Genomic DNA, 25711 nt, shown 5'->3' on the forward strand with positions numbered 1-25711 from the left:
GTCATAGAATTTAAAATTTTGAAACTTTCACTGTTAAGGCTAGTTCCCACTTAGCGAAAAATGCAGTTTTCGCGAAACGAATTGACACGTGCGAGTGAAATTTAGTGAAGCTCAAAGCTACGACGAAAATTAAATTCGTCGCGAAAATCTCGAAATTCGTCAAGTGGGAACTCGGCTTAACAATCATCAAAATAACCTGACTTCAAATTTTGTCAATAGAGGTTAAGCTAGCGACCGAAAACGTGTACGGGGTCCTTGTAGGGGTATAGACGGTACCTTCGTGTGTACAGCCTGCACCTTCTACACGTTTTCTGGCCGTTTCCTGATGCTGGCTTAACCTATCTATTTAAGATAGTTGGGTTTTCGGGCATGGCCGTCAATAGGGACTTGGCAGCGTGACGTCACACCGTACCTTCGGCCATGGCCGTCTATAGTGTCTCGGCAGCATGACGTAGATAATACGTCGCCCATGGCCGAAGGTACGGTGTGACGTCACGCTGCCAAGTCCCCATTGGAGATAATTGGTAGTGAGAAATGAGATCGATATCTTTGTGACGGACTCTAACGAACCTAAATAATTAAGTACTAAAGTCATAAGTTCCGCGTGTAAGATATTGAGAGTGTTTTCTGTCCGTAGCCTGCACTCACTCTGGTAAAGTTCCTTTGGAAGATAAGCTGACGAACCTGGAAGAGCAAAACGATCAGTTGAACGAGCGCATCGGCTGTCTGCAGAAAGAGCTGGACGGCATCCAGCGGATCCACAAGCGGGCAGTCGGCGAGCAGGCCGAAGAGAAGGACTTGGACAGCAGCTGCCGGACCAGCTCGGGGGACTTGCCGGCCGCCATCGCCTCGTCCTCTTCGTCTTCCTCGGTCACGCTGAAAAACCCGGAAGTGGAGCGCCTGGAAACCGAACTTAAACACGCCAAAGACGCCTTAGCGGGTAATTTACACTCGTATTTATTCTCGCTAAAGAAATATTCGCCAATGACGTAATTACCGAGAGGGGTCGGATCAAGGCGATGGGCCCCGATCGTACAGGGCCCCTAAAAGCCCTTTTCCGCCTGGCCCCTTCCTCTGTACGGCCCTGACAACTTCCACTTTGAATTTGCGAGTTCTCTCCTCACTGGCTAAAGGGATTTTCCGCCGAGTTCCATAAAAACTTGGTCTCTTTTCGCCAGTCCTGGTAATTTCGGAGAAGGGTAAGACGTCATTTTCCATAGATTCCGTGGTGGGGAATGGTTCGAGATTAGGGTAAAAAGTTTTCCCAAAATGGCTAATTGTGGCTATTTCAGCAGACGACTTTATCAGTGTACTTTCTTTAATCCCGCTTTTGAGGAGTAGTAGAAAGAGTAGCCGTAATACTCCGGAACAAACGAATTAAAGTTTTAGAGTGAAAATAGTACACTCTCAGTCCTAGCACAGGTGAAAATAGTACACTCTCAGTCCTAGCACAGGTGAAAATAGTACACTCAGTTCTACTACAGGTGAAAATAGTACACGCAGTTCTACTACAGGTGAAAATAGTACACGCAGTTCTACTACAGGTGAACATAGTACACTCAGTTCTACTACAGGTGAAAATAGTACACTCAGTTCTACTACAGGTGAAAATAGTACACTCAGTTCTACTACAGGTGAACATAGTACACCCTCATTCCTAGCACAGGTGAAAATAGTACACTCTCAGTCCTAGCACAGGTGAAAATAGTACACTCAGTTCTACTACAGGTGAAAATAGTACACTCAGTTCTACTACAGGTGAACATAGTACACTCTCAGTCCTAGCACAGGTGAAAATGTACACCCTCGTTCCTAGCACAGGTGAAAATAGTACACTCAGTCTTAGCACAGGTGATAATAGTACACTCTCAGTCCTAGTACAGGTGATAATAGTACACTCTCAGTCCTAGTACAGGTGATAATAGTACACTCTCAGTCCTAGTACAGGTGAAAATATCACACCCTCAGTCCTAGCACAGGTGATAATAGTACACGCAGTCCTAGTACAGGTGATAATATCACACCCTCAGTCCTAGCACAGGTGAAAATAGTACACGCAGTTCTACTACAGGTGATAATAGTACACTCTCAGTCCTAGTACAGGTGAAAATAGTACACGCAGTTCTACTACAGGTGATAATAGTACACGCAGTTCTACTACAGGTGATAATAGTACACTCAGTCCTAGTACAGGTGAAAATATCACACCCTCAGTCCTAGCACAGGTGAAAATAGTACACGCAGTTCTACTACAGGTGATAATAGTACACTCTCAGTCCTAGCACAGGTGAAAATAGTACACTCTCAGTCCTAGCACAGGTGAAAATAGTACACTCTCAGTCCTAGCACAGGTGAAAATAGTACACTCTCAGTCCTAGCACAGGTGAAAATAGTACACTCTCAGTCCTAGCACAGGTGAAAATAGTACACTCAGTTCTACTACAGGTGAACATAGTACACTCTCAGTCCTAGCACAGGTGAAAATAGTACACTCTCAGTCCTAGCACAGGTGAAAATAGTACACCCTCATTCCTAGCACAGGTGAAAATAGTACACTCAGTTCTACTACAGGTGAAAATAGTACACTCAGTTCTACTACAGGTGAAAATAGTACACTCAGTTCTACTACAGGTGAAAATAGTACACTCTCAGTCCTAGTACAGGTGAAAATATCACACCCTCAGTCCTAGCACAGGTGAAAATAGTACACGCAGTTCTACTACAGGTGAAAATAGTACACGCAGTTCTACTACAGGTGAAAATAGTACACGCAGTTCTACTACAGGTGATAATAGTACACCATCAGTCCTAGCACAGGTGAAAATAGTACACCATCAGTCCTAGCACAGGTGAAAATAGTACACCATCAGTCCTAGCACAGGTGAAAATAGTACACTCTCAGTCCTAGCCCACGGATTTACTGTCCGTGCTTGGCCTAAAGGTCTTGCCACCATTCTACCCAGCATAACCCGGCCACTTGGAATAATGGCATTAAACGTCGCCAAGGTGGCGCTTTTGGTATTAACCTAGTTAATTATTAATATGTATTATTATTGTTACGTTACGTTTCGTAATTCTATATCGAAATTTAGTTTTAATTCAGTCGCAGTTCAGACCTCATTTATATTAGCATGATTAGTTTTCTGAGGTAAAATAAATTTACTTCATTTTGATAGGAATCTCGCAATTTTAAGGTTTATGGTGCTAACACGACTTTCGATTTGTTGCGAGCGCGTGTCTTTTCTATGGCTTCTCTGGTGGGAAATGTATTAGAAACTAGTGTTTTAACCAATATACGAAACTATAAAGTAAATGGGGTCTTAACCAACAAAATCACGTGACTACCATATCACAGCCAACTTCGATTCGGTAACTCGTGTTCAAAGTTGGCCGTGCGATGGTAAAGAAAACAATTATTCCTTCCAGATACTGCAGACAGCTAATTAACTTTCTCCTTTCTATTACAAGATGCTTAAAATAATTTAGATGAATCGATCAAAATTTAAACCGCCATTAGCAAAAGATGAATAATAATTCCTGCTTCTCAGGATAGATGGCGCTGCAGTTCTCCACAAAGTCACGTGACTACCATCTTTTCAGCCCTCCTGGACTTTATAGTTTCGCCTAATATTATAAGTTAGCAGGAATCCATACCTCTACTAGGAATGCTTGTCGCGGCAGATTTTCGTCTCGATGTGGCTGACGGTTTTTTTGACGTCACTTTGTTAACTTAACAAAGAACAACGTGAGAGGGGAGCGCGCGCAGAGGGGATTTTTTCCCTCGTAGGCGGAGCCAAAGCCGTCAGTGTGATCTTACCATACGCGATACGCCAGGATAACCATTCCAAGTAGAGGGATGGACTCCTGAAGTTAGTCATTTGGGTTGAAAACCTCAAACTTTTCCCCGTGTTTAGCTTTGAAAGCGGATCGCAAGAGGTTAAAAGCCGAGAAATTTGACCTGTTGAATCAAATGAAGCAGCTGTACGGCACGCTGGAGGACAAAGAGAAGGAGCTCCGCGATTTCATTCGCAATTACGAACAAAGAATGCGGGAAAGTGATGATAGCCTTAAACAGGTATTTACACCCACCCACCTACTAGACTAGCCCTTATAGGTTTAATATTATATTTATATTATATTATATATATTATTTATACCATAAGTATGTCAATGAGCAAAAATTATCACCCAACAGGTTTAGTGTTCATCATTAAGCCACCTAGTGTCGAAATATACTACTACTCCGAACTATTGCTCAATCAAAGTTTAGTTCTTAGCACAGAGCCTCCTAGTGTCTAAATAAACCAAGGACAATAGAGACTTGGCACTCCGTAGCTTTGGCCATGGCCGCCATTGTGGTCATATTTTTCTCCCCACGTTACAAACTATTGAAAAAAGAACTGTGACGTAGCACTGCCAAGTCCCTATAAGATACTACTCACAAGTGTCAGTTCAATACAGAATATCAGTGTTGATGAAAATATTTAAATTCATACTTCTTGTTATTATTGTACTTGTGCTTGTACTAAGAATGCATTTGAAACAATTGCAATAGCTTATTTTACTACCATTACCTGGAACCCTTAAATTATGAGAGGGTGCAACTTAAAATCTTCGAAGTTCCATTTTCTTAAATACCCGAATTCATTCTTGTTATACAAACCATCCACAAAATCGGCTTAAAATGGAAAAGTCTGTAAATTAAAATTTGCAAATTGGAAACTTTAACCGAGATTTAGGTGATTTTTAATTGGCTTAAAAAATCAATGAAAAATATTTAGAAATGGTCAGGGAATTTGAAAAAAAAAAACTTAATTAACCTAAACTTGCTTAAAGGAAAAGTTCAGGTTGGGTAAGATTTGGATTTATTTGAAAGATCATGTTTAAATAAACTCAAAAATATCAGTCGTAAAATTGTATCTTTTTTTAATGACGAGAAATTAATTATTAAACGAGCCAAATTTACCCGCCAAGCGATCTGCCATTTTGTTTCGCGGTGACGTTTTAGGACGTTAATCACGCGCTGTTCGCGCTATAACAGGCTTTAACAGCGCTCTGTTCCCTGCGCGCGCCTGCTCCGCGTGGGAAGGCGAAAGAAAATGGCAGCTCGCTTGGCGGGGAAATTTCGCTCGTTTAATAATTAATTTCTCGTCATTAAAAAAAGATACAATTTTACGACTGACATTTTTGAGTTTATTTAAACATGATCTTTCAAATAGACCCAAGTTTTACCCAACCTGGACTTTTATTTTAAACAATTTTGGATGGATCCTCATATTTGTTTGCTGTAATAAACAAAAATGCACCCCGAAACATTCTTCCAAGGAGGCCCCATGAACTGGGCCTATCATGCAAAAAGACTAGCCTTGCCATTGAACATTGCTTGTGTAGAATTATACAGTATGTTTCAAAGGGTTATGCACAAATTTGAAGGAGTTGTAGGGGGTGAGTGGAGAAGTGTGCCTGTTTTTCCCCATTTCCCTACGATGAATTAAAAGAGCGCCAGAGAGCTTCAATGTAAGGCCTATTAGCCCCTTTAAGTAGGCTGCAACAAGTACAAAACCAAGCAGCAGGGAAACGGAAACATCAAGGTTTGGGTTCGTGTGATAGGTGAAAAAGGACTTTGTAAACAAATCGAGGTAACCAGCGTAAAAAGTAAACTTAAACAGTATTTAAAGTCTCTGCTGCTTTGTTTGGCGCTTGTAGCAGCCTACTTCCAGGGACTAGTAGGCCACACTTTGAAGCTCTCTGGCGCTCTTTTAACTCATCGTAGGAAAATGGGGAAAAAGGCATACTTATCAACTCCACCCCCCTACAACCCTTTAAAATGTTTGCATAACCTTTTGAAACACCCTGTATATTTTCCTGGCAGTGTTACCTAAATGTCACTTTTTTAGAATGAAGTCCATGTCAGTGGCAAAATAGTAAAGGTTTTGAAATGATGTAAATAATATCTTCCAGATATGTAGCATCACTTACATGCGAGATAATGTTTCAGTTTTTCACAAAAGAACCATTAAAAACACCTTAACGATATATAGCAGACAAGTTCAAACTCAGGAAAAATCGTTGAAAAATAGCCAAAAGAAATAACTAGATTGGGCTATAGTTGCAGGGCCCCCAGAGGTCCTATAATTCCTATAAAATCCTATATTTTCAAAAATGTCCTATAACATCCTATATTTTTTAGCAAAATCCCTCAAAAGTCCTATAAAATCCTATAATTTTGATATTTTGCCAATTTCAAATCCAGCCACTCACAATTGTCAGTTAAATTGCTAGATTTAGCTATAGGATAAATTCCTATACCAAGTCATTCTAGTCTATACTTTTGTTATTGTTAACATGGTTAGCTACTAGTATATTTTTGAGATAAAATGGTTAAATAGTTTATATACTTATTTCTCTAAATATAGATTTGGTTTTGAAATGCATAAAGTTAGTAAATTAAATAGCATATATAGTCCTTTAAAATCCTATAATTTTGTAAAAATAGTCCTATAAAGTCCTATATTTTTAGAAAAATAATCCTATTTTTCCTATAAAAAAATTGAAGATTTGAGTGGGGGCCCTGTAGTTGAGTTTCTAGCCCAAAACCTGGCAACTAATCCAGTATATTGGCTATAATAGCACAAATATATTTTTCCTTTGGTATGTTTTTTTATTTTTATTAAAATTTATTATTTGCCACTATTTGGCATATTAGCCAGTAAAAGTATTATTCACCATGTCGGTATTTCCCACTTTTTGGCATATTAGCCAGTAAAAGTATTTTCACCATGTCGGTATTTACCACTTTTTACCACATTATTTGACACCTGACATTTACCACTTCGGAACACTGTAAATTCCTGGTCACAGTGCTAAATAGTAGTTTGAATTGTATCCCTGCAGCTAGTAAGAGAACGCGAGGATTCCGAAAGGGAGAAATGGAACATCCTGAAACACGCCCGCGACGAGGCGGAGCGCTCAGTGGCCCTGTGTGCCCAACTCGGGATTAAGGAAGCCCAAGTTAAACAACTCCAGGAGGAACTATCTTGCGTAAGTGACCACCTCATTTATCGAGTAACTATTCAGAAACATAGGAGGATACTTTTCGCTTGTTCTGGGATTTCGGAGTAGGGTATGAAGAACAATAATAATAATCAGCTAGGCTAATACCACCTTAGGCCCAAGTCATCGAGCGACTTCAATGCCCAGGCTGACCATTTTCCCTTATTTTATACTTTTTCCTATATTTCAATGCTTGCTTTTATTTTCCTATAATTTAACCATTTTTCCTATATTTCAATGCTTGCCTTTATTTCCCTATAATTTAACCATTTTTCCTATATTTCAATGCTTTTCTTGATTTTCCTATAATTTAACCATTTTTCTTATATTTCAATGCTTTTCTTGATTTTCCTATAATTTAACCATTTTTCCCACATTTCAATGCTTGCCTTTATTTCCCTATAATTTAATTTATATTTAATTTATAAGGGGTCAGGGGAAAAGAAGGGAATTTGAAAGTGAAATGTTTGTAAAAAACCCGTTTACCGTTGATCGTTTCAGATCCGCGAAAAGCTGGGCTATATATCCGACATGGACATCCGCGGGTCGTGCCGTTCGAATGGCTGGAGGAGCCCCAGCGCCACCTCGATGCACACGCACAACGGGCGGGAGAGCAGCAACACGCCGACCCCGACCCTCGGCGGCTCCGACCCCACCTCGTCGTACGACGGAACGCCGACCATCACGGTGGACCGAGACTCCGGCTGCAGTCCGGGACACCACAGCATGCACGCCCATCATCGTGAGTTCTCATATTTACTGTGGCGCCATCTACGCGAGTTTTTCGAAAGCCAATACTTTTAAAGTTTTGCAGAAACAGGAGACAGGGAAAATCCTGCTAATAGTTATTTTTATAAAGTAACGTGGCCCTCTTGTTTTAATGGGGGTCTGACGTCACAGTCTAACTTTTACAAGTCCACGAGCGCGCGCTACAGTCGCCAGAGGAATTGTAGGTTTTTCTAGCGCGCGTGCCAATCGCTCGTGCGAAGAATACACTAATAAAGCCGTGTCCTGTGACGTAAGAGCATCATTTTAACCAGTTGGCGAAGACCCACGTTTAATATTATAAAATGAACTATTTTCCTATCTCTGATAATAGGTGGAGCGTCGATTACTGAGCTTGCGCGTACCTTATTACTGACAGGGTTACCAATTTATCACGTGCGGCGTTTATGGGAGGGAGGGGGTCGAGCTGAATCTCACCCAATCTCACGTGGAGGAGAGGGGGGCGGGGGGGGGGGAGGGGTACGGCCAATATCACCCAATTTTTCCCCCGCAAGAAACAGTGTAAAATTGCGATAAAACTGGGTTAAAGTTTAGTAGTTCCTTAATACTTAAAATTTAAGTATTTTATTGTTCGATTTTCTCACTGTGATTCTAGACTACGTTCTGTCTAAAATACTAGTCTTAACTAGTCTTATTATAAATAAGCAAATAAACGCAATCAAACACAGTTTAACGTATTTACACTAAAAATACGCATTTTGAAAAATCTCGCGTGATATTAGGAAGGGGGGGAGGGGGTCGAGCCAAATCTCACGACATCTCGCCAAGGGGGGGAGGGGGTTCGAAAAATCGCCAAAATCGCCTTACGTAAATATTGGACGCTCCCTTACTTGCACTAGCAAAGTAATAATTGAAATGTGATAAAGAAAGTTCTACATTTTTGTCAAAGCTGCAAAGAGACCGTCTACGGCACGCCGTTTAAAATCGTTCGGCGGTGCCGGCGCAAAAAAAAACGAGCGTCTGGGTCTATCCCACTTATGGAAGGTAGTGAATAACTTCTGTCAATAATGACTATACAAGTGGTCCGTTTTGAAGGTGGCGCCTCCAAAGAGATGCATCGTCCCACGCTCACTGGACTTTCGCGGTCAGCCGAAGAGATCTACAACAGCAGCGGAAGTTCGGACACCGGAATCTCGAAGAAAAGCGGCCGCAGCAGGAAAAGCCGAGAGTTGAAAAATGCGGACAGCAGAAGCGGCAGCAGCGGTACCTGGGGCTCCATTTCCAGGGTGTTTTCCCGCAGCAGACACCGGAAGTCGTTGGATCCCGGCTTTTACGATGGCACTGGTGAGTCTCTTATCGCTTTTCTGCTCGTACGAGGAACGTATTTATGATTACTGAGAATTTAAGAATTGAGCCTGTTTTGGGGCGGAGTTTATTTGAAACAATGTCGCCATCTGTCATATACTATTGGAATCGTCTTTCAGTATAACAAGTGATACTTACAAGGAGACTAATCGAGGTGGTTTTCACCGATTTTGTTGAAACTCGGGGGTTAGTATGAAAAGGGAAAAGATGCAATGGGCTTCATTACTTTAAAAATTAGAAAAACTTACCTAAAAAGATGAATATTTTGGGTAATATTGATCAATGATTTTGGGTAAAATTTATCAATTTTGGTTAAATTTTAACAAAATTTGGTTAACCGAGAAAATCCCATGCTTTTTTAAATGGAGAGGTCAAAACATTTTCGGTTGCCATGGGAAAACTAAAGCCCATTGCAACTTCTCCCTTTGGGAATTTTCAAACTACCATAAGGTCTACCTAACCCCCGAGTTTCAACAAAATCGGTGATAACCACCTCGGGTAGTCACTAGTCTCCTTGTTAGGGCGAAGTTGGTTATAGTTGCAGCAGTAGCGCCATCTGTCAGACTATTAGAATCGTCTAATGACCGTATTTAGGATCACTGAAAACTTATAAGTTCCACAAGTAATACTTGGGGCGGAGTTTATTGTAGTTGCAGCTGTGGCGCCATCTGCGATGGACTATTAAACTCGTTGAGGAGAACTTATTTAGGATCACTGAAAAGTTTCAGCATAACAAGTAATACTTGGGGCGGAGTTTGAAGTTCATTTTAGCTGAAACTGTATGTCGTTGAACAACGAAAACAGCCGCTAGTAGAGGAGCAACAGGAAACGTGAAAAACCGTACAGTAATTACTCAACGGCAAATGAATACAGCTTCGGTAGTGTTATAATGTCGGGGGGGGGGGGGGGTGTTTTGGTTTTAGGGAGGGGCTTAGGTAGGGAATCATGATATCTGGCTGGGCATGGCGACTTTCAGTAACCCTTTAATTCTTCAAATTTTGAAATGGAACTTCAAAATTCTATAATCAAACACAAAATTGAAAAATAATTTTTTTAAAAAGTTATTAATTAATTACTAAATTATAGTACTTTCAATTCTTATTAAAAATATATAATTTTTGTAATTTAAATTAACAATTAATTTTAACAGAAGTTAACACTCTCCGCCATAGATGGCAATATAATACGATTTTGAATTATCCAATCAGGGAAGATAAGTTTGTATTTTAAATCTCGACAAAACAGTTCTCCACTAAAAACTGAAAACTTTCAACCAATCGTTGAAAATCATAATTATGACGTCATGCTGCTATCAGAGCGCCATCTGCTAACAAATAACGCCATCACCACGTTACCTCGGATGAATATTACCCCTTTAAAGTCGTCTTTGCCAGTTAAAAATTGTAAATCGATCTATAATGAACTTTTCCACTGTTAAAAAACAATATGAACTTTTGCCAATAGTTAAAAATTTTATCGCTTCACTGTTAGAAAACAATTTGGTTCACGGAAAAATTAAGTTCGTCAGTTTTAAGGCTGTGTACTCGTTTTTGGGAGCCCATATCTCTGGAACGCTTTTGCGAAAGGACAGTTTTTTCGCCATTATAGCGATTCCGAGATTTTAACGATTCTACCTGGGATTTTTCCGGATCTCCCATATATACATGTACCTTTTGTGGAACGAGGCTAAGGGATTAGTGGGTTATTCCGTTTTCTAGAAAGAGAGCGTGGTGACGGGGCACTTTCAAGTATACATGGGGCATCGTGGAAAATTCCCAGATTTACACAGGATATACAAAAGAAAAAAATTTGCCCCTTTTCTACGAGGGAAAAAGAACTACACTTTTAAATTTTTAGGTTTAGAAGTTTATATTTACGTTTAAACTTAGGTTATTTATACACTTAATTTTAATGGGTTTTTCATTTAACAAAATTTTAATGGGTTTTTCATTTAACAAAATTTTAATGGGTTTTTCATTTAACAAAATTTTAATGGGTTTTTCATTTAACAAAATTTTAATGGGTTTTTCATTTAACAAAATTTTAATGGGTTTTTCATTTAACAAAATTTTAATGGGTTTTTCATTTAACAAAATTTTAATGGGTTTTTCATTTAACAAAATTTTAATGGGTTTTTCATTTAACAAAATTTTAATGGGTTTTTCATTTAACAAAATTTTTATGTTGATTTTAATTATGATATATACAAACATACGACATTATACGCATTGTGTAACATGTGCACTCTACAAAACTCGTATTTCTAAAATTTAACTTAACAAAACCCCTTGAAATTGGTAATTTATCCTATAATTCCTATATTTTTACCTGTATTATAAAACTCCTATAAGTTAGTAATTTAATCCTATAATTATTCTATAATTCCTTTATATTTTACCTGTAATTTAAATTGGTAATTTACTCCTATAAGTAATCTATAACTCTTATTTCGTATATTTTTACCTGTAATTTAAAACGCATTTATATTGGTAATTTAAACCTATAATTTCTATATTTTACCTGTAGTTTAAAACTGCTCTAAATTGGTTATTTAAACCTATATTTATCCTATAATTTCTATATATTTTTTATCTGTAATATAAAACGCCTTATTTTTAATTTAATCCCATAGACGCATTCACATATTGCCTACAGGGAAACATTCAAAAAGGGGCGAAATCCATCCGAGGTACCTTCCTATTTAATAATGTTTGAGGTAGATGGCGACACTATAAAGTTTATGAAAAATAAACTTTTTTAAAAAGTTATTAATTTATTACTAAATTATAGTACTTTAAATTCTTATTAAAAATATATAATTTTGGTAATTTAAATTAACAATTAATATTAACAGGAGTTAAAACTTTCTGCCATAGATGGCACTATAATACGATTTTAAACTATCCAATCAGGGAAGATAATTTTGTATTTTAAATCTCGACAAAACCGTTCTCCACTAAAAACTGAAAACTTTCAACCAATCGTTGAAAATCAAAATGATGACGTCATGCTGCTATCAGAGCGCCATCTACTAACAAATAACGCCATCAGCACGTTACCTCGGATGAATATTACCCCCTTAAAGTCGTCTTTGCCCCTTAAAAATTGTAAATCGATCTATAAGTATCCTATAATACCTATATTTTTTATCTGTAATTCCTATCCATGTTTGTTTTTGAGAATTATAGGGACTTGGGAACTTCACTTCACGCCGTACCTTATTTTTTTTTCGATTGGAAAAAGCATGGGTCAAGTCCCTATTGGATAAATGCCACGCCTCAATAACATTTAGTGATGAAAAAGTGATGAAATTTGTTTTTACCAAAAATAAATATTGAATTTTGTTTTTAGCAAGTGGCAGCGAACAGCAACGTTCGTCGTGGTCGCCTCAGAGCAGCCTTTGTACCAGTCCTTTGACCGAGGACAGTTACACGGAGAAACTGAAACTACTGGAAGAAGCCCAAGGGCAAAGGATGGACAGGTGGAAAGCTGGCACGGTCCTGGCGTGGCTGGAGATCACCCTGGGCATGCCCCAGTACGGAGCCATGTGCGCCGAGAACATCAAGAGCGGAAAAGTAACACTTTCTTTTTTAATGCTCTTTCTTGGTAAAGACGGATACGCGACGATGAAATACGTATTTAGACAGCGCTACTGCGGGGGCAAAAATATGAAACATTTGACTAAAATGGGAACCAATCGTTTGAAAATAGAACAGAATGATACCTGTGAACTAAATTAAGTACATGTAAATGGTCTTAAAAATCTAATTTATTTTTAATTATAGAATTTTTAATTATTTCGAAATGTGACTCTTTGATCTCTTTGTGAAAAAAGGAATTAGGTTATGTTAATTTGTACGCTTTAACTTTCAAAAATGACATTTTAAATTTACTATTTCTGCAGCAGTCTTGTCCAATAGACGCATATCGTCCTCGTGTTCTCCGCGATACCAAACGTCTATAATAAGATACCTTTAAGTTTGAATCCTCCACAGAAGTGCACACCACTGTATACTTAAAAAACTTAGGTTGTCCAATTTTTAGATGAAAGTATTAATTAATTTATAATAATAACAATATTAAAATTTCTTGTCAAACCCCACCGTTGATGGCAAGCCCCGAATTAGAATATTTTGATTTAATCCAAAGTATTAAAGAAATTGCTGTGCCTAACTTGAAAAAAAAGTTTGCCGTTTTTAAAATAACTGAAGACATCAACTCATATACGTTTGGTTTCTTAAATTTCCTTTTATTTAATTTTTCGAATTACACATTTTAAATGTACATGGTTGCCACAGTGCCTGGAATAGTCCGGGAATTTAATTTCGGATGCAAATAGGAAATATTAACTAATATCCGTTGACAGATCTCTTCGTTTATTCGAAAAAACTCTAAAATAATTTTAGCTTGTCCTATCATGTTAATTATTTCTTAATTGGTGAATTCTAACTTTGGGAGAGTTTTATTAATAGACTTATTATTCAACGATAACGACGGAGTTGAAGAAGTAGCATTTTTACGTCAAGAAAATGTAATATTTTTTGGTGTTTCTAGATTCTATTGGAGCTTTCTGATTCCGAGCTTGAAGCTGGTTTAGGAGTCGGCAATTCAATGCATAGACGAAAACTTCGCTTGGCCATCGAAGAACTCAGGGATCCATCTTCGAAGTAAGCGCGCCTTTATCATTTCACATTTGTCAGCGAGGTAGAACCCGGAATGCACATCAGGGCCCCATTTAAACTATGTCGGGTCCCGTTGATACAATTTAAGGCGAAAAACCGGGGATAATGACCTAACCACGAGCCCCAGTTATACGAAATAGTTTAGGGCTGTGCGATTAGTGGTTTTAGGCAATCGACTCGGATATCGAGTATCAAATGTTATTCCATCGAGTAATTGAGTATTTGATAAGGAGGAAACTTTCTCTTTTTCGAGTCGGGTAACTAAAAATATTTTTAACGAGTTGGGCTATGGAGTACTTGATTGGGAGCTGGTTTTAAATTAAATTTGAAAGGAGTATGAAGTAACTTTCAATGCTGAAAAATATTCCTTTAATTTAAATGAACCATAGTTTCCACAACTTTGTAAATACCGTTTATTGCCCCCCAAAAAGTTGTAAAAACCCCTCTTCGAACTTTGAAGCCACGAGGATAGAAAAACAAATACTCGAGGAGTTTAGAGAGCAGCTTATTCGAGTAATCGGGTACCCGAATATGCAATGTTTTGGTACTCGCTAATCGACGAGTATTCTCCAATTACTTATTCGAGGTCCGGCTCTTGCAACCCATAAGGGCGGTGGCGTACTGAGAGATGTTAGCTTTGATCAAATGGTCCTATCTCCACCTCCGACTTCGGTCCGGTATGGGCTGGTAACAGGGCTTCGCCCCAGGTTAACGGAGAGGGGCCGCGAAAACTGGCCGTCTCGGCGGATTGGGTTGCCTGCTGTGGGGCCGCGGGTCTCCGTTTGAGGGCTCGGCGGACCCATCTCCCGGCCTTTTGGAATTCCACCGGGATATCCGGTGCCCGCCGTTCCCCTTTAGGCGCTCCATCCAAAGGGCTTGGCTCTCTACCTTGGGGCTGTTAACAAATTACGTAACGCAGAAAAACCACTTTTTAGTCTCCCCCCTCCCCCTCGTAACAAAGAGTAACAAATGGAAAGACCCCTCTTCTTAAATTACGTAACAAATATCGAACCCCCCCCCTTAAATTATTATAGTACGTAATAACTAATATGCTGGTAATAAAGTACAATAAGATCAGGTACTAAATTTTATTGTTTGTAATTATCATTTGAAATTACAACTGTATTTTTACGCAACACTTTATACCCATGGGTATGAAATTCTTTTAAACGTGAGTAAACCAATGAAAATACTAATGTTTTTAATAATTGTGACTGTTTCTGAAAATGGAGAAAATTTTATTTTACGATATTAAAAATAAGATGTGTTACGTAACATTTCAGTGAACCCTTCCCCCTCCCCCCACGTAACAATTCGTAACGCTTGCCAAACCCCCCCTCCCCCCTACCACGTTACGTAATTTGTGAACAGCCCCTTGACTTCCCCGCCTGGTCGTAGGTAGGGTGTCGGCCGGAGTTGCCAGAGCATCTGCTCTTATTCCCTCTGCTGTGTGCGAAGTGGGGGCTGGTCGACCCATTGCTGCACCTTCTGCTGGGTTGAGTGGCTTGCGTCGAGGGTGCGACCATCAGTAGAGGGTTCAGCTACCCATGCTGGTTTTGTCACCTGTCCGGGCTTGTGGGCGCTGGCGTAGGGCATTATGATGACGGACCTCCGGTGGTGTAGTTTCAATCTTACCGGTACACCGGGCTATAAATCTGATGCATGCCTTCTAAATACTAGGCCTGGAGATATAAAATTAAATTGAGTGGAAACATAGATTTAATAAAATTCCCTAGATGTCAAAGATAAAAGCGCGTGATATTTTTTATTTAAGATTGCGCGAGTTAATTTATATTAAAGAATTAAAAAGCGCGTGGCAACAAAAATGCCACTGCGTGATAAGATTTTAACCACGGTATCGCTAAAGAACCGCCAGAGAGAGACACCTAACGGAGAATAGGTGCAGTTTCAAAATGTCATTTTAAAAAACCCCATGATCTACATTTCCAGGCCTAGTATCTAGAATAGGCGATAGCGTAAATTGCAAGGAATACTGGATCAAATTTCTTTCGGGAAACATTTGTGCGCCATCAAACGGTAGAAACCTTTAAAAATAGTCACGTGGTTGTAAAATTGCTTCAAAGTTTACCGTTGAAAAGCGACTTCCAGCTGCATTAAATAAATCTTTAAAAGTTTAACTTTAAACAAAGTCGTACTTTAAATTTTGTGCTAAGTTATGTTTTTAAATATTTATACTTTTTAATCGAAAAAAATTAATTTGTTAAACTTAATTTAACGACGACTCTGACATTAGTATTATTACTGTGATAGTGATGTTAATTTTCTGACTAGAAAATTGTAAACATATGAGAGACTTAGAATTTACGGGAACATTTTAACAAGTTAGCTATGACAAAAACGGGTGGTCAATCAAAGAATATAAAGCCCCAGGAATGGAAGGTGTAGCTTCGTCTAGTGGAACTTTTGCGCCTCTCGTTTCCGGTTACTCTGATTTGCTTTGCCGGAAGTTTCCAGCGCAGACAAAACGCGCGGCCAATAATATTAATCCTTCCATTCCTGGGGCTTTATATTCTTTGGGTCAATCTAGAAATGGGATCTGATGAAACATAAGGAACTGACAACACTTATTAGAAATGATAAACTTCTGGTGTAACGATTTGTCCGTTTCTGAATGTCTCCTTAATTCTTCCGCCAAGCCCGTATCCTAAAATTGGCCACTTGACGCACACCTGGGTCGTGGAAGATTGGCTGCCTAGTCTGGGACTGCTGTGCTACGCCGACAACTTCGGCCGTCAACTCGCGGATGGCCGAGTGCTGGAAACTCTGTCCAAGAAGGACCTAGAGAAGAGCCTGGGCGTCAGCAGGAAGTTCCACCAAGTTAGCATCATGCACGCCATTCAACTACTTCGGATGGTCAAGTTTGATAAACAGGTAATCGCCGAAGCCATTTATCAAGTTGTTTGCAAAATTGCTACTAGCTAATTCATTTCAAAATCCGACTTAACACTCAGCCAAAAACTGTACTATCTATCTGTATGGTAGGAGTTTTACCAAGTGGTTAGCACTTTCGCCTCGCAGCAAGATGAGCCGGGTTCGATCCCAGCTTTTAACATCCCGCATGGAGTTGGCAAATTATCTCTCCACTGGTTAAAGGGGTTTTCCCTCTTCCATAAAAAAATTGTTGAGGTTAACGGTAATAGTTAGTGTAGGGAGCTGTTGGCTCACTTGGCAAGAAGTGGTTGCCAGCTAGAAGCAACAAACACAGCACCCCACACTAGAAGAACGCAACCCGTCAAAAGTCGTGCATTTTCTTGCGTACATTTTTCATTGGCTAGACGCTTTAGCGCCTGCTGCCGTCGGAAGGGGAAAATTCGGAAACTATCTTCCCCCTTTCCGTAAAACGTTCAGCGTAAAGGCTCGTCCAATGAAATTTGTACACAACACTGCGTTATTGTGTTTAATGGCTAGCTGCGTTCTCCCTGTGTTTGTTACTCCTAGCTGCCACCCCCCTCCTACGCATTGTAACCCGGCCAAATGAATTAATGGCATTAAAAGTCGCTTAATTACTTAGGCTTAAGGTGGTGCCATGGGTATTAGCATAGCTGATTATTATTACTTACCTGGTATAATGGCGGGGTGATCCAGGGTCTGTCCCAGAAATATCCCAGATAAAGAGAATTTAAACCTAGCAGGGAAGTTCAAACTTTGATTTTTACCCACTCGTGGCGCTACAATCTAGAAAGTAATGGATAATTCCAATTTCCTATCCCACCAAGGACAGTAGATACAGGGACGAGAAAGTGTATTGGCGGCCTCTGTTGGAATATATCACCTAAAACGACCTAAACGCAAGGAGAGTTAGTTGTAAACAAAAAAAATGGCGGTCACCGAATTTGAGCGGTTCTTGACGAGGCTTAAGTGTGCAAAACAAATGGGCATTTTTTTATTTACGCTCGTAGTTTTATTTTTTAATTTAACATCAAAATGGTAAAAACTAACTACAATAACACTGTCCATGGTTAACCACGTCTTAACAATGGCCGCGGTTTGTTTACATCTAACTCCCCGTGAATATGAAGACGTTTAAAATCGAAATTGTTTTTCCTGCTTTCTCGTCCCTGTATCTACTGTCCTTGATCCCACAACGAGATGTATAAGCATTGTTCCTCTACGTTTTAAATGGAAGAGATTCAATTGTTCTGATAGCGGCAAAAACGTGAAATCGGTTTTAACCACACTGTCGTATGATATACTTTATACTCCCTTTAATTTGCTTGCTGTGTTTATACTCCCTTTAATTTGCTTGCTGTGTTTATCCTCCCTTTAATTTGCTTGCTGTGTTTATCCTCCCTTTAATTTGCTTGCTGTGTTTATCCTCCCTTTCATTTGCTTGCTGTGTTTATACAGCAACTCAAGCTTCGAGAATTTGATCTGTGAAAACTGTCTGTTCGTTTAAATGTCGCCCTCGTAAAACTGCTGAAAGTTTTAGCCTAGAAATATTCAAATCCACCAGGATTTAGTTGACAGGTATTAAAAGAGATGGCGCTATTTTTAAATCTAAATTTCGAAGCCTTTAAAGGTAAACGTTATGTTAAACTTAGAAAAGCCTAAATATTATGAACATCGCAATTTTAACGGTAAACCTCACAATCGTTAACTTTGACGATTTTCAACGTTTAACGGTTACAAGTGTACCTTTAAGCTTATGATTTACAATCTTAAATTTACAACGGTAAACGACACAATCGTTAACTTAACGATTAACGTGTGTCGATTGTAAACGTTATAAACTTAACGACCTTATGACACACAATCGTTAACTTACAGCGGTAAACGACACAATCGTTAACGTTTAACGATTGAAAATGTATTGAAAAGTTTGTGATATACAATAGTAAACTTACAACGGTAAACGTGACACTCTTACACGTAACGACGAACATTTGGTAATCGTAACCCTACAATGGTAAACTTGTGACACAATCGTAAAAGTAATTATCTAAAATTATATAAAATTATATAAAAATATAAGTTTTCAATCGTTACGTACTAATTATAAATGTGTCGATAGTACATGTAAAGATGACCGTTCTAACGTGTGGTTCCGTTTCTCGAAAGCTGCTTCAACAACGGCGCTCGCATTCGGAGAGCATGGACGTGGACCCTCTGGTGTGGACCAACCAGAGGTTCATCAAATGGGCCAAGAGCATCGACCTGGTGGAGTACGCCGACAACTTGCGGGACAGCGGCGTGCACGGCGCTCTGGTGGTGCTGGAGGCGTCCTTCCAAGCGGACACGATGGCCACCGCCCTGGGCATCCCGGCCTCCAAGAACATCATCCGCAGACACCTGACGACCGAGCTGGAGAACTTGGTCCAGCCGGCCCGAATGTCGTTGGAAGCCGAAGCTCTGGTCAACAGCAAGAAGGGGGGCAAGAAGAGCGGCTCGCTGCACTCCTCTTCTTCCGGCTCTCTGGGCAGGAACTTCTTGCGCTCGTCGTCGTCCAAGGGCACGCTGGACAGGACGGACAACAAGAGAAGGTCCAGCATGAGAGTGAGTATTTGTTACCGCGGTTTACGTTCACCGGAACAATTCACTTTTTCAGTTTACTGAAGCCAGGTTCACACTTACCCCATAAATTGCTTGGTTTTAGATAACTAGTTTTTCAAAACCAGCGTGAGAAATCGCTTCGTGTTGGTTCGGGAAGCAACTCGTCCAAGTCGGTTCCATTGAATTGGGAATAATACTGCTAGAATTACAATTACTATTTCGGTTGCCATGGTGACGCGGGACCTGTTCTTATAAGACTGTACGAAATCCATCTTTATAATTAGGCGGTAGCGCCATCTATATTTTGTAAAGTTATATGGCTAAAAATAATAATTATTAGCTAACTCGCCGTAACTTGAGTTAAAAAGGATCGTGTTGACAGAATAAAATTATTTTTAAACAACTTCAAAGGTTTGTTTGTTACGAGAAATCATACATTTCAATTTCGCATCAGATTCGCTCAAAAATTCAATTGCAATATAGTAGCCACCACTAGAGACAGATGCCGCCACGGTAGAACGATAAAGTTGATAAAGTTTCCTTATTGAACGGAATTGGTCCCGCGCCAGCCAGATTTAATTGTACCTCTATTTATTCCCAACTCAATGGTCGGTTCGCTTAGAATGGTTTTCAAAACGACAAGGCGGGGAAGTAAAATTGTTCGTATTTTCCAAAATAATGGGAATAAAATTCTAAATGTCGAATAATATTACTGATTGTTTAGTAAACACGATTAACTAATTTTTTTGGGATACATTTTTGTATTTTCATAATTTGAAATGACGTTAAGCCTTGGCTATAAGCGAACCGGGGTGAAGCGATTTCTTACGTGTGAACCAAAATTATCGTCGGCGGTCATAACTGGCATTCAAACTGACCTAAACTGTGTTTTAAGCTCTAGTGTGACCCTGGCTTTACGGACATGAAGCGTGCAACGTTAGCTGTTCATTAACTGCAGGATTTTCGTCTGCGAAGCAGAAGCACTTGATTTATCGCCTGCTTAGCGGATGAAAATCCTGAAATTTTAGTTTATCGTGGTAACCGCTACGTGGCTCTACGTAAACTGGAAAGGTTAATTAATTAGTGCAACTATTGGCTAAACTAAGGCGTCAAGTTTTTAATCTTATTGACAAACATCGATAGATTGAGAAATAATTACGTTGATCACAATTTAATTGTAATGGTACCTAAGCCGTAGCATTGTGTTAACATAAGTTTATAATTACGTTTCATATTAGTGTGGCAGTTGCGAGACTTAATAGACCGAAGTCTAATAAGTGCTGTTTACCTCCGTTAATATAGTAAAAAGATCTTGAATTTTTCACTTATTATACTGGGTATAGCGTTGTCAATCGGAAAATAACCGAGGCCATTTTTCCCGAAAATTTTCCGTATTTTTCCGGAAAAAATTTAATTCCATGATTAGCCTAATATTATTATCAAATTTAAATTCCGCGGCCTTTTCGCGTCAATTTTTCGAATCCAAAGGTAAAACTAAACCTCTAGATTAGTCTAGAATAATAAGCATGAAAAAGAAATATCTGTTTCCGAATTTTCCACAATTTCTGGAAATTTTTCCTGAAAATTAACAACTCTAGCTGGATTTGAGCGTAATTCCACACATAGCTATCATAAATTATTTTGGCAAACTGACACACTTATGTTAGTAATTATCGACTGATGGTGTTACACTTTAAAAACTAATTACACATAACTCTTTGCACACCAGTATTTGGTCTTCGTGTAACCAATAGTTTTTATTTATTCTTCGGGAGAATTCCCATGCTGAGACAATTTTTAGAGTTGGTTCCAATCCTGCCCTCTAAAAGAGTTAAATCAACCCGGTATTTCATAAATTAGCCGATAGTTTCGCACTATTTTCGTAGCACTTAGAATGAGTGTTTTTCCAAAGTCGATCAGTCGTGCTGTGTCAGTTCAATCCCTCTTGTTGATATAATGGGCGCTTCAATAAATCATCTTCAAGGAAATTGCCAAGAAGTAATATTTCCGAGAGCCACGACCTGCAAGTCAATGTTAATATAGTGCTTGTTAAAATAATGGAAATTTTTCACCTGTTCGGTTATTGTTGTTTCGCTATTTGGAATTTTAGCTTCCGTTCCCATTAATAGATGGTTCCACGCTCTCCACGAAAGTAATTTTTTTTCGAAGATTCGGATAGATTCATGGCCATCTCTAATAACAGGGGCCTTTTCATAATACAGGTGGCAATGATAGAGCCGACATTTGCTTTGTCTAAGCAAAAACACGGCATTCTATTTTTTTTGTTAAATCTTCCATTATTTCATAAAGCACTATATAAACAGTAACTTGCAGGTCCTGGCTCTCTGAAATATTACTTCTTGGCGATTTCCTTGAAGATGTTTTATGGAAGCGCCTATTGATACAAACGCCTATTATATCTTTAGTTTCTATTGCTCTTTTCACACCAGTGGGGCTTTTTGCACAAAACATACATTTAATTAAAGTGTTTCTGTAGTTTGCTGCTTGGAAAAGTTCACAGGTAAGAGACAGATGTGTGTACGAAAATCAAACCCATTGTGGCTGTCTTATTTCCACACGTTTCGCTCTAGATAACATAGTAACAAGTCTTGGTTGTAATCTGTTTTGTGTCATTGAAAAGAGCAGATTTTATAAATTAAAAATGTTGATCAGTAATAGTATCGTGAGTAACGTAATGTTAGTCTTTAGTGTGACACTGAACGGTATCTGTCGTGGTGTCATTAAACAATGAACCTTATACAGGGTTCGTACACGACCTGGAATACCTGGAAAAGTCGGGGAATATGAAAATGTTTCCAAAAGGTTAGGGAAAAATCAGGGAATTTAAAAATGATTCCACATGGTCAGGGAATAGTCAAGGAATTTTAAAATGACCACAAAAAAATCCGGCAACTACATTTTTGAAAGATATATATATATATATATATATAAGATTTTACCTCAAAACATTAATTTATTCTACAAAAATGGTCAGGGAAAACCTGGAAATATCAGGGAATTTAATTCCGGAAATTTTGTACGAACCCTGTTATAGTTTAATGTTTATATTCGCTAAAAACTTGATGTTAACGATAATAGTTAGTGTAGGGAGCTGTTGGCTCGCGTGGCTTGAAGGGCTTGCCACCACCCTCCTACGCATTGTAACCCGGCCACCCGAATTAATAGCTTAAAAGTCGCTTGATGAATTAGGCCTAAGAAGGTGCCTTGGGCATTAGCCTAGCTGATGATTATTATTTAATTCATCATTCAGGGTTGCCACGGTTCCTGGGAAACCTGGAATTCCTGAAAAATCCCGGGAATTTTAATATGGGTATAAAAATCAGGGAAAAGTCGGAATTTTAAAAATTAGCCTAAAAATCAGGGAAATGCCAGGAAATTTAATTTCGGTGCAAATAGGAAACTTTTACTAAATTATAGTTTAAAAAATACAAAATCTTGGCACATAATAAGTCAGGGAAAACCTGGAAAAGTCAGGGAATTTGATTGTGAAAAAACTGTAGCAACCCTGTCATTATTTCGTCAAAGTAAGCGTTACTTTTACTTGGAAAGAATTTTCAATTTTGAGTTAGCGTTGGTTGCTCTGTAAAACATTTCTTATGCAGTTTCAAAGACTTTCGGAAATATTTCAAACTCGTTAAATTCGAAGCGTTTGGTAGTATAAGAAGTGTCACACTTAAGGTTTATTTTACTTATGATATGACGAAATATTTTTTCATATTTATCAACATTTTTAATACTAAGTAACAAAGTATTCCAGTATTTAAGTTACTAGTTTAAATAATTGCCATGGTATTTATAGCTTAGGAAATGTTTGTGACATTCGCTCTAAGGCCCCGTGCGTAGTTTGAATTTCAGCCGACAGTAGAGACACGCGGCGACGAAAAATGCAACAAGCGACCTTTATTGACTTGGTTTCGCGCTCAAACCTCGTACGCCATTCTATATCACCAGCAAGTTATTGCAAGTGTTAATTTTTAAAAATCTCTTCCACTTTTTGGATATTACAGGGCCCCCAGAGGTCCTATAACAGGGTTCATACAGACATATTTTGAAGATAATCTAGTCAGGTCACTTAAAAATGGGCCTAAAAAGTAGGGAAAGGTCATGTGATTTTCAGAATTTGTAAAAAATCACGGAATTCAATTTCATTTTGACAATTTTTGATCTATGACAAATTCTGTAATTATCATTTATTTCCTTGAAACTCTGCCTATTTTTTTCAACTTTCCAATAACCTTTTTACTGAAATATAAGTTCTTGAATTTTTTTATCTTCGGTTAAAAGTAAAATATAAAATAAAAAGTTTGGCCTTAAAAGTTCAGGGAAAATCTCTTAAAATGGTCAGGGAATTTTAATCTTGAAATTTTGTGGCAACCCTGCAGTATGTACTGGTTCATTGTCGAACTTTTAATTACCAAAATTCGCTCAGTTCTGCAACAAATCTAGAGATGGCGCTAGTGTAATTACTAAATTTCGTCCGCTATGTTAGATATTTACAATTGAATGCCTTGTATATTTTTTAGCAACCTAGGCGGTGGAAACTGTTTATTACACAGATATTGCTGAGGTTAACGGTAATAGCAGAAGTAAATATTGAGATAAAGTCTAATACTATCGCCTCGACATCTCATTCGAGGGGTAAAAAATTCTTGGCTTTGTGATGCCTTCCCCCTCGCCACTTTTCAGGAACATTAAGTGTATCGATGTACTCCGCCGCGATAAAATAGTTCGCTTTAAAATACGCGGGTATTTAACTTTGATAATTTATTTTCCAAAATAAAGTATATAAAGTAGATATATGACTGAAACTAAAATTCGACATTTTAAAAACAATAATACGACTTTTTAAATTAGATACACATGCAAAGGTTGCTTACGTGGCATTTTTTTCACTGTATTAAATTAATCACTTAATTAAAATCTTTAAACGAGGTCCAAACAAAACCGAGCGCGAAGTAAAATACTAGGCTAGCGTTTCTGAAACAGAAGCGGACGATTCGATCATTCGAGACGTCGAAAGCGAGGACCGAAACAATGTATCCCAAACTTTTTCGCGGGAAAATATGTGGAATAAAGTGCTTTTCTATTGGTGGAAAAAAACACGTGATCGATAGCTCTTTAAAAAGGATGTCAAGCATGGTGGAAGGTAAAATCTGAAGGCACTATTAGACTTTATTTCATTATTTACTTTTGGTAATAGTAAGTGTAGGGAGCTGTTGACTCGCGTGGCATTAAGGGTATTCTAACCCGGCCACCGGTAGTTGGCTTTACAAGTCGCTAATTGGCTTAGGCTTATGGTGGTGCCAAGGGTATTAGCTTAGCTGATTAGTATTATATTGTTCTTCCCGTGAAATTTGATACTAATAGAATATGACCCAAATCGATACGCAACGAGGGAGAAGATAATTACAAAGGGGTAAAGCCATTAGAGGTCGATTGTTAAATAACAGATGGCGCCACTGTCTAAACTCTTAAATTGTCCAAAAAACCGCAAAAAAAGTTTCTTTTTCGACTGAAAATTCTAACATTTCAGAAAAATAACTATCATTATTTTAATCAATAAATTATCCGGCAAAGGTTAAAATTAGCGCCATCTACGTTAAGTAAAAGTATTAAATTCAAACCTATAATGGCTTCTATGTTAAATAGTATTTACGGTAGAGTTTCCACAAATTTCTGTAGATTTATTTCTAATAAACGAAATAATGAAAATTCGAAGAGACACTAGTTCAAGTTTTAAAACCAAGATGTCGCTTTCCAAACAACGCACGAAGCCTTTTGACTTTTTGAGTATCGTAAAATATTCGCTCAGTGTGATGTTATTTGATTTCAACTAAATTTATCTGTTACAGCTGAGCGTTTCCTAAACCGCTTCTAACTTTCGAACCTGGGCATCTTGCAAAAAAGCATGGTAACTATTACCAGGAGTAAATAATATCTCTCTTACCAGAGAAGTATCCATCTAGTACATTAAAATTAAGCGTGTGCCTCAAAATTTACCGACTGTATTACTAAAATTGTTAAATATTTTCCTCAGGGTGACCACAGGTCGTGGAATTTTAATAATTTGGGAAAAGTCGGGGAATTTTTAACCATTTGGGAAAATTCGGGGAGTTTTTATCAATTGGGAAAAGTCGGGGAATTTTTAACCATTTGTGAAAAGTTGGGGAGTTTTTATCAATTGGGAAAAGTCGGGGAATTTTTATCAATTGGGAAAAGTCAACTGAAAGTCGGGGAGTTTTTATCAATTGGGAAAAGTCAACTGAAAGTCGGGGAGTTTTGATCCTTTGTAAATAAGTCAAGGGAAAGTCGGGGAGTTTTGATCATTTGTAAATAAGTCGGGGTAATTCAAT

The 25711-nt window shown here is 38.5% G+C and overlaps 1 protein-coding gene across 6 annotated transcripts in view; it reads left to right on the forward strand.

Moving 5' to 3' along the window:
- Liprin-gamma (liprin protein kazrin) overlaps nt 1-25711 on the forward strand; it is a 114518-nt gene that overhangs the window by 83604 nt on the left and 5203 nt on the right. For 2 of the 6 annotated variants that reach the window (XM_090161561.1, XM_090161559.1), the window contains 10 exons: nt 638-940; nt 3915-4075; nt 6895-7041; nt 7555-7795; nt 8875-9123; nt 12496-12719; nt 13699-13811; nt 16484-16718; nt 18906-19340; nt 21835-21858. In XM_090161561.1, coding sequence (XP_090017687.1) covers nt 638-940; nt 3915-4075; nt 6895-7041; nt 7555-7795; nt 8875-9123; nt 12496-12719; nt 13699-13811; nt 16484-16718; nt 18906-19340; nt 21835-21858 — 2132 coding nt within the window. Of the gene's footprint in view, nt 1-637; nt 941-3914; nt 4076-6894; nt 7042-7554; nt 7796-8874; nt 9124-12495; nt 12720-13698; nt 13812-16483; nt 16719-18905; nt 19341-21787; nt 21859-25210; nt 25270-25711 lie in introns of those variants that run through there. The other 4 variants (XM_090161562.1, XM_090161563.1, XM_090161564.1 and 1 more) reach the window with 4 other exon arrangements.

This window comes from Leiobunum rupestre, chromosome 10 (genome assembly GCF_980474605.1).
Source record: "Leiobunum rupestre chromosome 10, qqLeiRupe1.1.hap1, whole genome shotgun sequence".
In the NCBI taxonomy this organism is placed as follows: Eukaryota; Metazoa; Arthropoda; class Arachnida; order Opiliones; family Sclerosomatidae; genus Leiobunum; species Leiobunum rupestre.